Below are 12,473 nucleotides of genomic sequence, written 5' to 3' on the forward strand. Positions count from 1 at the left end.
TCTCATCTCCCTTGACAGGCTGGATGGGTGGGCAGAAACCAATGGGATGAGATTGAACAAGGCCAAGTGCAGGGTTCTGCACTTTAGCCACAACAACCCCAAGCAGCACTACAGGCTGGGGACAGAGTGGCTGGAGAGCAGCCAGGAAAAAAGGGACCTGAGGGTACTGGTGGATAGTAGCTGAACATGAGCCAGCAGTGTGCCCAGGTGGCTAAGAGAGCCAATGGCATCCTGGCCTGGATCAGGAACAGTGTGGCCAGTAGGACAAGGGAGGTTATTCTGACCCTGTACTCAGCACTGGTCAGGCCACACCCTGAGTGCTGTGTCCAGTTCTGGGCTCCTCAGTTCAAGAGAGATGTTGAGGTGCTGGAACATGTCCAGAGAAGGGCAACAAAGCTGGTGAGGGGCCTGGAACACAAACCCTATGAGGAGAGGCTGAGGGAGCTGAGGGTGTGCAGCCTGGAGAAGAGGAGGCTCAGGGCAGACCTCATTGCTGTCTACAACTACCTCAAGGGAGGTTGTAGCCAGGTGGAGTTGGTCTCTTCTCACAGACAACCAGCAACAGAACAAGGGGACACAGTCTCAAGTTGTGCCAGGGGAGGTCCAGGCTGGATACTAGGAAGTTGTTGGCAGAGAGAGTGATTGGCATTGGAATGGGCTGCCCAGGGAGGTGGTGGAGGCACTGTCCCTGGAGGTGTTCAAGAGAAGCCTGGATGAGGCACTTAGTGCCATGGTCTAGTTGACTGGACAGGGCTGGGTGCTAGGTAGGACTGGATGATCTTGGAGGTCTCTTCCAACCTGTCTGAAGAAACTTTGTCTTGCAAGTTTAAAATAAATAAAGAAAATTTCTTACTTCCTTTGCAGGCCAACATCCAAATTAAAATGCTGAAAGATTGATCTCTCTGCAATGGAATAACACTGAGAAAAACATGATTTTGTTTTGCTCACAGAGGAACACGAATTAACTTTAGCATTGCTGGGAAGAGGAGGAAGTAAGCATTATTGCTCATTTCAAGATATAGGAGGAGAAGTTCATCCCCCCCCACACTTCATTAGAGGGGATTACAGAGAATGCAATAAACTGTAACTCAGATAAGCTACAAACAGCTGTACTCAGTGGAACCTTTACACAGTGACCAATGACTGCTTATTTGTGCAGGAATCTGTTTTTTGTTGTTGCTAATGATATTGGATTTCCACCATAATAGTTTCCAAATGATTAAAAAAAAAACTATCAAGCCAGAAAGGAATCACAGAATCAGCCAGGTTGGAAGGCAGCTCCAAGATCATCCAGTCCAACCTAGGAAGAGACCTCCAAGATCATCCAGTCCAACCTAGCATGCAGCCCTGTCCAATCAACCAGACCATGGCACGAAGTGCCTCATCCAGGCTTCTCTTGAACACCTCCAGGGACAGAGACTCCTCACCTCCCTGAGCAGCCCATTCCAATGCCAATCACTCTCTCTGCCAACAACTTCCTCCTCACATCCAGCCTAGACCTCCCCTGGCACAACTTGAGACTGCGTCCCCTTGTTCTGTTGCTGGTTGTCTGTGAGAAGAGACCAACCCCACCTGGCTACAGCCTCCCTTCAGGTAGTTGTAGACAGCAATGAGGTCACCCCTGAGCCTCCTCTTCTCCAGGCTGCACACCCTCAGTTCCCTCAGCCTCTCCTAATAGGGCTGTGTTCCATGCCCCTCACCAGCTTTGTCGCCCATCTCTGGACACAGACAGTATCTATCTCGCACTTTATCCACTGACAATCTGTCAGAGTTTGATGGCTGTCTAGTGGGTTTACATATACAAACTCCATTAATTTCATTTGAAAAGAGCAAAGGGACAAATAATTAATTAGAAGGAGCACTGGACTCTGAAGATCTCGCCCACAGCATTTCTTAATATATTTCTCTTTAGTTAACAGAGCTGTTTCCAGTTCTGCTTCCTGTGTAACATTTACTCAATAACTTGCAGTCAAAACACAGAAATATCCTAAGGCATGTTAGAAATCTGCAGTTATGTTCAGAGGCACACATCTGCCTGCAATACATTTAATTAGATTTATATTACATAATGAATGGAGTGGGCATGAAACAATAATTGGTGGAAGAAAACTGGCATGAATTGATAAAGGAGTGGAAAAAAGCAACTAGTTTAATATATTTAGCTAAGGAGAAATACAGTCTACCATACAGTAACAGGAATTCAATTCTTACCTTTGTTATTGTATACATCTAGATAGTTTGGTGCTGAAAAAATTGTGATTAGTGAAGGGAAGCCTGTTGTCTGGCTTTTCCTGTACATACGATACCTAGAAGGGGAAGAGAAGACACTAATTATTACCCAGGGTCATATGTGTATTTGTCATTGATTTTTAGAGCCAAGGAAGAAATATTTCCTGCAGGTTTGTTACATCCAACAGGGATGGACCAGGATCCAGACCAAGGTTAAAAGCCACGAATCTGTCTGAAATGTAGCGAGCTGGAGGTGGTTTTTGTTGTGACTGCTTGGTGCCCACCTCTGGAGAATGGTGGTGTCTTGGGTTAAAATGCAGGTTCCCAGAGACTCTAATAAATTTAATAGACCCAATGACAATTTATAGAGTGCCCTCCCCTCTTCCCCCTCCTTTTCCCAAAAGACAGGGAGAGAGAAAGAGGTAAGCACACCCAAATAAATCAATCTCACTCGATTTGGAAGTTAAAAAGGAAAAGTTTAACAATAACTTAGAAAAGGGATTGGAGGTAGGGGAGTTTACAAAGGATAAGGAAGGGAAAACAGCAAAATACAACAAGGGATGGATACAACCCAAGCAATGTGATGGTGTCTCTGCCTCGTGGCTGCCACGTGGTGTGCTGGTATGCAGTGTGAGTGTGTGGGTCAAGAGGGAGCCAAGGCAAAAGAGCCTGAGGAGCAGGAAGTGCTCCTCTTTTATACCACAGGAAGTGGGGGGAGTGGGCTAACCATCACCTGGAGTGTGGCCCACCCCTGGGGAGGGGCCAAGACCCCCAGGGTCAGGTTCAGGGTCACTCCCCCAGGAGCGTTAACCCTATACAGGTGGCCTCTATCTGCAAACACCTCAGGATGTTTCCAAACGCTCCTTTCATGGTGCTGATGGTGAAGAAGATCACCAGCACACACCTTCAGGAGAAGTGTGTGAGTGTGTGTCCTCCATGAGCCTCTAAGCTGCCTGCCCTCTCGGGGTATGAAAGTGACAGCAAGGTCAGAGAAGATGGAAATTAAGAAGATGGGAGGGGTAACAGGGGGTCTAATATTTCAAGAGCTGTGTCAAACCTCATTCAGTCTATTAGCCACAGTTTATTAATGCTTGCATGCTTTCATTACCTGAGCTAACCTACCTCACGAAAAACAAAAGGCTTATTAGACCAACACAGAATCAACCAAGCATTAAATCTGCAAGTGATTGGAAGAAACCAACCAGAACTTTTGTCCTACTAAGGCACAAGTAACAGCAAATGCTGCTTCTCAGTCTTCAGCTACTGGCAAACATCCACAACAGCTGCACTGAAACCATTGTATAGTTTCAACGTGATCTCTTCTTGAAAACTTTCATTTTTTCACATCCTTTATTGGAAAGTAAGACAATAAAAATGAGATTTCATTGCCTCTGGCTATTTTATGTCAATTATTTTTGGCAGAATAATAGTTTCCTTTTAATTGCATTGATGGTTTTAAGTCTGTGATAATTCTGACATTCAGAATACCTTTTCATATGCATAGTGAATATTGACCTCACTCCCACAATCTTGCTACTTTACTGTTTATTACTATTCAGGTTGGGTAAAGTTTTACCTCCAAATAAACACCTTAATAATTAACACAAGATATGAAAAGCTACTTATTCAGATACCAATCCTTCATTAAGATCCCAGAAGTGTGCTGCATTTCAATGACTAGGTTATGTCTTTAAGCAGCATTAAAAATTCTACCATTACACTGGCAGTAGAGCTCCATAACAGAACCATCAACACCATCTGGACTTTAACCTTGCATTGGTCTTGCATACAGTGTCTTAATAAACTTATTGAATTCATTAACACTTTTTGGCTACTGAGTTCCACAAGATAACACATAAAGCCAGGAGGCTAAGAAGCACAAATCCAGGCTGGGCAGTGAGTGGGTGGAGAGCAGCCCTGAGGACAGGGACTTGGGGGTGCAGGTGGATGTGAAGCTCAACAGGAGCCAGCAGTGTGCACTTGCAGCCCAGAGGGACAACCAGGTTCTGGCCTGCAGCAGGAGAAGTGTAGCCAGCAGGTTGAAGGAGGTGATTCTCCCTCTCTACTCTGGTGAGACCCAACCTGGAGTACTGCATCCAGTCCTGGAGCCCCCATTACAAGAAGGATGTGGACATCCTGGAGTGTGTCCAGAGAGGGGCCAGGAGGGGGCTGTTCCCTCTGGCTGGAGCAGCTCTGCTATGAGGATAGACTGAGGGAGTTGGGGCTGTTCAGTCTGGAGAAGAGGAGGCTCCCAGGTGACCTTGAGGGCTTCCAGCATCTGAAGGCAGCCTACAAAAAAGCTAGGGAGGGACTTTTTGGGCTCTCAGGGAGTGACAGGACTGGGGGGAATGGAGCAAAGCTGGAGGTGGGTAGGTTCAGACTGGACGTGAGGGGGAAGTTGTTGAGCATGAGAGTGGTGAGAGCCTGGAATGGGTTGCCCAGGGAGGTGGTTGAGGCCCCATCCCTGGAGGTGTGTAAGGCCAGGCTGGATGAGGCTGTGTGCAGCCTGCTCTAGGGTAGGGTGTCCCTGGGCATGGTAGGGGGTTTGGAACTGGCTGATCCTTGTGGTCCCTTCCAACTCTGACTGATTCTATGACTCTAAGTTCCAGGTAGGTGTGAAAGGCCCAAGAGATCACAGTTCTTGCCTTCATGAGCCAAATCACTTCCCAGGCATCATGGCAATCAGGCAGTCAGAGCACTCAGGCACATTTCTAACAGCTCTCTTTCTGAGCTGGGTTTGGCATCCAAATAACTTATGTGCCTTCTATGCCACTTCTACTCTCCAAGGCTAAGTAAGTGGGATACAGGAGGATTCATTAGGTCTTGTGAGTTGGTAATAATCATGTAAAAGACATTCTAATGCCAGTGTATATTTTTAAAGCACTAGTAAAAAGCAAGAGCTGTTGCAACTTAATGTTGAAGTTTTATAGTTAGTTCTCACTCAGTTGTTCCACGTTTACTTGCTCTGTGAGACAACACTAAGCCATTCTTCATTATTAGTGTCTCCTCTCCACATACATTCTGCAGATGACACCAAGCTGGACACGAGTGGTGATCTGCTCAAGGATAGGAAGGCTCTGAAGAGGGACCTAGACAGGCTGGATCCATGGGCCAAGACAAATGGCATGAGGTTCAACAAGGCCAAGTGCTGGATCCTGCCCTCGGGTTGCAGCAACCCCACTGGGAAACGGTGTCTGGAAAACTGCCCAGCAGAAAAGGACCTGGGGGCATTGGTCAAGAGCTGGCTGAACATGAGCCAGCAGTGCATTCAGGTGGCCAAGAAGGCAAACAGCATCCTGCCCCACGTCAGGAACAGCATGGCCCACAAGTAGGGAAGTGATTGTGCCCCTGTACTCAGCACTGGTGAGACTGCTCCCCAAAAACACTTTAGTTTTGGGGCCCTCACTACAAGAAGGACACTAAAGTACTGGAGCACATCCAGAAGTGCAACTACTCCAGTACAGACTTCATAACAAGTGCCTGAGGGAAGTGGTGTTGTTTAGCATGGAGAAAAGGAGGCTGAGGGGAAACCTTATCACTCTCTGCAACTCCCTGAAAAGAGATGTAGAGAGGTGAGGGCCAGTCTGGTTTTCTAATAATGAGCAACATTAAGCTGTGCCAGGGGAGGTTTAGGTTGAACATCAGGAAAAAATTCTTCACATAAAGGGTTCTCAAGCACTGGAACAGGCTGTGCAGGAAGGGATAGAGTCACTATTCCCAGTGGTATTTAAAAGATGTGTATCTGTGCACAGGGACACGGGTTTAGTGCTGATCTAGCAGTGTCAGGTTAATGGTTGGTCTTGATAAAGGTCTCTTCTAATTAAAGGTTAATGAGGGTGCAGGTTTGGGGTCTCTTAAAGGTCTCTTCCAATTAAAACAATTCTCTGGCTCTGTACTCACCCAGCATCCTGGGCTTCGTGAGCTCGGAGTATAGATAACAAGTTATTGTGCTGTAGGAATTCACACACAGCAGGGTAACTGTTGGAAGAAAAGAACAGCACCTGTTATGGCATTACCAGAAGCACGACATTTAGCTCTAGCTATCAAACAATGTTTAACCCAACAGCATCATCGATGAAATCAGCCCCTGCTCTGCAGGCAGATTTCTGTAGAGACAACACCACTAGCAGCAGCACTTTTAAAATCCCACCCCAGAACTGCACAAAGAGGAATGCTGGAAAGCTGTGGTTCCTGCCATACCAATCACCCCACTCTTGTCAGAAGGAAAGTCACTTCCCTTAATATGCTTTAAGATCCACTGTGCTTCTAAAGGGGAAAATGTGATACAAGGATTGTCTGCAACACAAAACCTCCTTGTTCACTAACTAGGGTATGCACTTCATAAATAAGAATAATCTTTCCCCCTGGCAACTTAAAATATAAGTTCTGTGACTTCTGAAACCCCCACTGAAGAAGAAACATGCCCATGTATTTTTCCAAGACAGATTCTACTTCAAGAACAACAGAACAAACAAAATTATTAGGTGAAAATGGTGATAGAGGAATCTATCTGTATCAGCAAGGGTGTGACCAGCAGGAGCAGGGAGGTGATCATGCCCCTGTACTCAGCACTTGTGAGACCACACCTCGAGTACTGTGTCCAGTTTTGGTCACCACAGTACAGGAGGGACATTGAGGTGCTGGAGTGGGTGCAGAGAAGGGCAATGAGGCTGGGGAGAGGTCTGGCAAACATGACCTATGAGAAGCGGCTGAGGGAACTGAGGTTGTTCAGTCTGGAGAAGAGGAGGCTGAGAGGGGACCTTATTGACCTCTACAACTACCTAAAAGGAGGTTGCAGTGAGGCTGGAGCTGGTCTCTTCTGAATTACTAATGATAGGGCAAGAGGAAATGGTTTCAAGTTGCATCAGGGGAGGTTTAGGTTGGATGTTGGGAGGAAGTTCTTTCCTGAGTGGGTGGTCAGGCACTGGAACAGGCTGCCCAGGGAGGTGGTGGAGTCACCATCCCTGGAGGTGTTTAAAAGGAGAGTGGATGTGGTGCTTGAGGCTACGGTCTAGTGATGAAGGATGCTGGGATGAAGGTTGGACTGGCTGATCCTGGTGGTCCTTTCCAACCATAGCAATTCACAGTGATCAGATGCCATGCTGAGGGATTTGGTTTAGTCAAGGATTTGTCAGTGTGAAACTAATGATTGGACTCAATGAGCTTGAAGGGCTTTTCCAATCCAAGAAATTCTGTGATTCTATAGTATTTTTCACTGCATATGGACAGTGTTGCTCTCAAGGAGACTTGAGGAGCCCTTTGGTTGCATACTCAGCCTTTTCACTGTGTAAGACACTGAACATCTACAGACATCACAGAAGAAAAACAAAACATAGAATAACTTGAATGCAACTTTGACAAGGGAAGTGTGAAACACAAAGTTTTCAGAGAAAAGCTATTTAAATTGATACCTAAATAAATGCTACAGAAGTCAAAATTATCCCATTTTCTTGCTTTCAAGGATAAGTTGTGGAGGTTGGGTTTTTTTCCTGTAATGATTGTTCTCTTCTTGCCTTTAAACCACTGATGCCTGTGTTGAAGGATAACAAGCATGATGGCCAAGCAAAACCTCTCTTTTCTGTCATGAGTAATTTAATGCAGAATCCAAGAAAACTGAAAACTTCCTGTCTTCCCCTGGGAAAAGCCAAGAGGAAAGCAGGGCAGACAACCTGCTTTTAAGAGGGAAAATGAGAAGTGGCATAATAACCAAACTAACTTGACAGATTGGAGAAGAGGAGGCTCCCAGGTGACCTTCTTGTGGCCTTTCAGGATCTGAAGGGGGCCTACAAAAATCTGGAGAGGGACTTTTCAGGATATCAGGGAGTGACAGGATTAGGAGGAATGGAGCAAAGCTGGAGGTGGGGAGGTTCAGGTTGGACGTGAGGAGGAAGTTCTTCGCCATGAAAGTGGTGAGAGCCTGGAATGAGTTGCACAGGGAGGTGGTTGAGGCACCATCCCTGGAGGTGTTTAAGGCTAGACTGGAGGAGGCTGTGGGCAGCCTGATCTGGGGTAGGGTGTCCCTTCCCATGGTAGAGGGCTGGAACTAAATGATCCTCGTGGTCAGTTTGGATGTTAAGAAGAAGTTCCTCACTGGTCAGGCCACACCTTGAGTACTGTGTCCAGTTCTGGGCCCCTCAATTCAAGAGAGATGTTGAGGTGCTGGAACATGTCCAGAGAAGGGCAACAAAGCTGGTGAGGGGCCTGGAACACAAATCCTATGAGGAGAGGTTGAGGGAGCTGGGCCTGTTTAGCCTGGAGAAGAGGAGGCTCAGGGGTGATCTTATTGCTGTCTACAACTACCTGAAGGGGCGTTGTAGCCAGGTGGGGGTTGGCCTCTTCTCCCAGGTAACCAGCAATAGAACAAGGGGACACAGTCTCAAGTTGTGCCAGGGGAGGTCTAGGCTGGATGTTAGGAGGAAGTTGTTGGCAGAGAGAGTGATTGGCATTGGAATGGGCTGCCCAGGGAGGTGGTGGAATCACCATCCCTGGAGGTGTTCAGGAAAAGCCTGGCTGAGGCACTTAGTGCCATGGTCTGGTTGACTGGATAGGGCTGGGTACTAGGTTGGACTGGATGATCTTGGAGGTCTCTTCCAACCTGGTTGATTCTATGACTTGAAGCTAGAAGCTACATGCCCAGCAGAATGGCACATTGCTGGTTTTGGATTTACCCATCTCCCACATATTCTCAGTTACAGGCCTGGAATTTGGAACTGGCTAAAAAATTCCCACAAGGAAACAATTTCAACTCCCAAATTACATGGGGTATCATTCTGGCAACTGCAGGGCTCTCACATGCTGACAGGCTGCCATTCAAACCACCACCAAATGGGAACTAATTTGCATGCATTTCTTTTCATAATTAATTGTGACTAAATGTAGACTTATGGTACATTTTGTGTAGAAATTTTTACATTAACTTCTGAAAACTGGGATCCATAATGAAAAATCTGATAGACAGTTGATTGTGCTCGTGATCAGTGCAGCTGCTCAAAATGTCTAGCCTATTACTTCTTTTTTTTCCCCCCCATAGTATTCTTTTCATCTGGTGTTAAGTACTGCTTTTAAAGATGATATAATGAAGCAGTAAAAAAGGCTCCTAAATAGATATGATAGGTTCTTCATTCTATGTCAAAGTGCAAAAAAGTTGGGTTCTTTTATTCCTTTGTTTCTTATTCTTCATAAATCCATAGAAAACAGTCTTCCACTAGTAGAATTTGGAATCATAGAATCAGACAGGGTTGGAAGGGACCACAAGGATCAGTCCGTTCCAACCCCCCTGCCATGCCCAGGGACACCCTACCCTAGAGCAGGCTGCACACAGCCTCATCTAGCCTGGCCTTAAACACCTCCAGGGATGGGGACTCAATCACCTCCCTGGACAACCCATTCCAGCCTCTCACCACTCTCATGCTCAACAACTTCCTCCTCACATCCAGTCTGAACCTACCCAGCTCCAGCTTTGCTCCATTCCCCCCAGTCCTGTCACTCCCTGATATCCTAAAAAGTCCCTCCCCAGCTTTTTTGTAGCCCCCTTCAGATACTGGAAGGCCACAAGAAGGTCACTTGGGAGCCTCCTCTTCTCCAGATTGCACAGCCCCAACTCTCTCAGTCTGTCCTCACAGCAGAGGGCTGTGCTCAAGGCCTCTCCCCAGCCTCGTTGCCCTTCTCTGGACACGCTCAAGCATCTCAATGTCCCTCCTAAACTGGGGGGCCCAGAACTGAACACAGGACTCAAGGTGTGGTCTAACCAGTGCAGAGTACAGGGGCAGAATGACCTCCCTGCTCCTGCTGACCACACCATTCCTGATGCAGGCCAGGATGCCACTGGCTCTCTTGGCCACCTGGGCACACTGCTGGCTCATGTTCAGGCGGGTATCAATCAGCACCCCCAGATCCCTCTCTGTCTGGCTGCTCTCCAGCCACTCCAACCCCAGCCTGTATCTCTGCATGGGGTTGTTGTGGCCAAAGTGCAGCACCCAGCACTTGGAGCTATTGAAGCCATCCCCTTGGACTCTGCCCATCTGAACAAGCTTTTACCAAAAGACTTCTACTTCAAATGTGCCTTTCCCCCACCAATCTTTCTAATGAAAATGATTGTTGTGCCATCAAATTCCTTACTTGCCTTTCTGCTCACTACCATTTCAGAAACGCTCTCCTCCTTGCCCTGCTTTGCAGAGCCCAGACTGTAAATCAGATGAGCTAGAAATAAAGCAGTTGGCCAAGAGGAAAAAACAAACAAACAGAACCCCCCCACAGCTCCCCCCACGCAACAGGCTTTTCCAGAACCACCCAGCCTTCTGCCTGCGCTTCGTGTGTCATGCTGAATCACAGAAGAGCAGTGACTCGTGGAGAAAACAACATATCCCACTGCTAAGCTAGAGAGATGCTATTCCCCATGGAGCATGTGACTCTGGTATGCTCTGCTTTGGCATCCTCTTGTCAGTAAAATGCCTCATGCACGGCTTGCTAGTTCTGAGCTCTTCTTTTGCATGATCACTGATTATGTCCATGCAAGTTTTGGAAGAGAATCTAGTTGACTGGATAGGGCTGGTGGATAGGTTGGACTGGATGATCTTGGAGGTCTCTTCCAACCTGGTTGATTCTATGATTCTATGAATACTTTGCTAACAGGAATCAAAATGGCAGATGGTGTCAAACTGCTCTTCCATCCATAACTGGAAAAACAGGAGAGAATTCTTTTTCCATACCCTTCTATACCATCAAAGCAGAAGTGTAAACATCTCTGTAAAAAGAGGGTAGCCCAACAATGTCTGTAAGATTACACACAGATATAAAACCAGGTCCTCAGCAAAGCCCTCTGCTCTGGGGTTTTTTCCACTTGTCTCCAAAGGCAAAAGATTTTTGCTGCAGTGCTGTCCTACGCAGCTCCCAGCACCTCTCTCTCCCTCTGAATATTCTTGCCCTTAGCTGTGCTGTCTGCAGAGCTGCACTGAGAAGCAGAGCAGGGAATTGCATGGGATTAGAACAAATAAGCACACATCTTTTGTTTTTTTGCAGAGTCATTCTTACAAAATTGGATATGTTCCCAGGTCTGATGGAGCTCACAAGCAATTCTACCACTACAGCTGGGCGAATAATACAAGGGCAGCAAAAAGCTTCTGGCCTGGGAGAAAGAAAAGTGGGCAAAAGAATCTGTTCAAAATGCTGCCACTGCAAAAAAAAAATCCAACCATTCATACAACTGTCTCTCACACCCTGCAGTGAAACATGCTACAGTCTTCCAAAGCTTTTAGCTTAGCTTCTCTAAGTCCTTACACATCTACCAATTCAGCAGGCACATAAAGTAAACCACTGAAAAGAAATGCTGCTAAGGCCAAAAATAGTATTCTGCTCCTGAAGGGAGGCTGTAGCCAGGTGGGAATTGGTCTCTTCTGCCAGGCAACCAGCAACAGAACAAGGGGACACAGTCTCAAGTTGTGGTAAAGGAGGTCTAGGCTGGATGTTAGAAGTTCTTCTCAGAGAGAGTGATTTCCCACTGGAATGGGCTGCCCAAGGAGGTGGTGGATTCACCATCCTTGGAGGTGTTTAAAAGGAGGCTGGATGAGGCACTTAGTGCCATGGTCTAGATGATTGGACAGGGCTGGGTGCTAGGTTGGACTGGATGATCTTGGAGGTCTCTTCCAACCTGGTTGCTTCTATGATTCTACGATAAAGTTGAACCATTTCACTGCTACTCAGGGCTGGCAAAGGAAGTTCTCAGAGCAATCTGCAGTGCTAGTCACTCTTAACGTTAGTAACCATTTCTGCCTTTGACTGTTTTTAGGTTTTTTTGCTGCTTTTGAAAACATGCAACAAGGTAGCCAACAGCCAAACAGCTTTGTAAAGCTTAGCATTCCTTAAGAGCTCATATTAATCTCACTAAGAAAACCCAAGAGGTTGGAGCAACATGCCTGAGGAGATTTCTGAGGATCTGCTCTACTTCTGAGAGCAGATTGACTTTGGCCAGGTTCATGCCACACTCGCACTCCCCTTAACAGTCAGCAGCAAACCAAGTCTTACACAAGTAAATGATCCCAGACAGTGAGCGTTAAGCTTGCACATTTGCCCACCACCAATAGGCAGCCCCTGATGTACAGTATCACAGTATCATCAGGGTTGGAAGAGACCTCACAGAACATCAAGTCCAACCGTTTAGCACAGAGCTCAAGGCCAGACCATGGCACCAAGTGCCACGTCCAATCCTGCCTTGAACAGCTCCAGGGACGGCGACTCCACCACCTCCC

General features: G+C 46.8%; 1 protein-coding gene across 2 annotated transcripts in view; it reads right to left on the minus strand.

Annotated features, from left to right (window-relative positions):
• PPP3CA (protein phosphatase 3 catalytic subunit alpha) overlaps positions 1–12,473 on the minus strand; it is a 249,209-nt gene that overhangs the window by 39,884 nt on the left and 196,852 nt on the right. For both annotated transcript variants that reach the window (XM_064148387.1, XM_064148388.1), the window contains exons 7-8: positions 6,130–6,207; positions 2,212–2,306 (exon numbers count right to left, since the gene is read on the minus strand). In XM_064148387.1, the coding sequence (XP_064004457.1) occupies positions 2,212–2,306; positions 6,130–6,207 (173 nt within the window). The remainder of the gene's footprint in view (positions 1–2,211; positions 2,307–6,129; positions 6,208–12,473) is intronic.

The sequence above is a fragment of the Pogoniulus pusillus genome, chromosome 9, assembly GCF_015220805.1.
Source record: "Pogoniulus pusillus isolate bPogPus1 chromosome 9, bPogPus1.pri, whole genome shotgun sequence".
NCBI classification, from domain to species: domain Eukaryota; kingdom Metazoa; phylum Chordata; class Aves; order Piciformes; family Lybiidae; genus Pogoniulus; species Pogoniulus pusillus.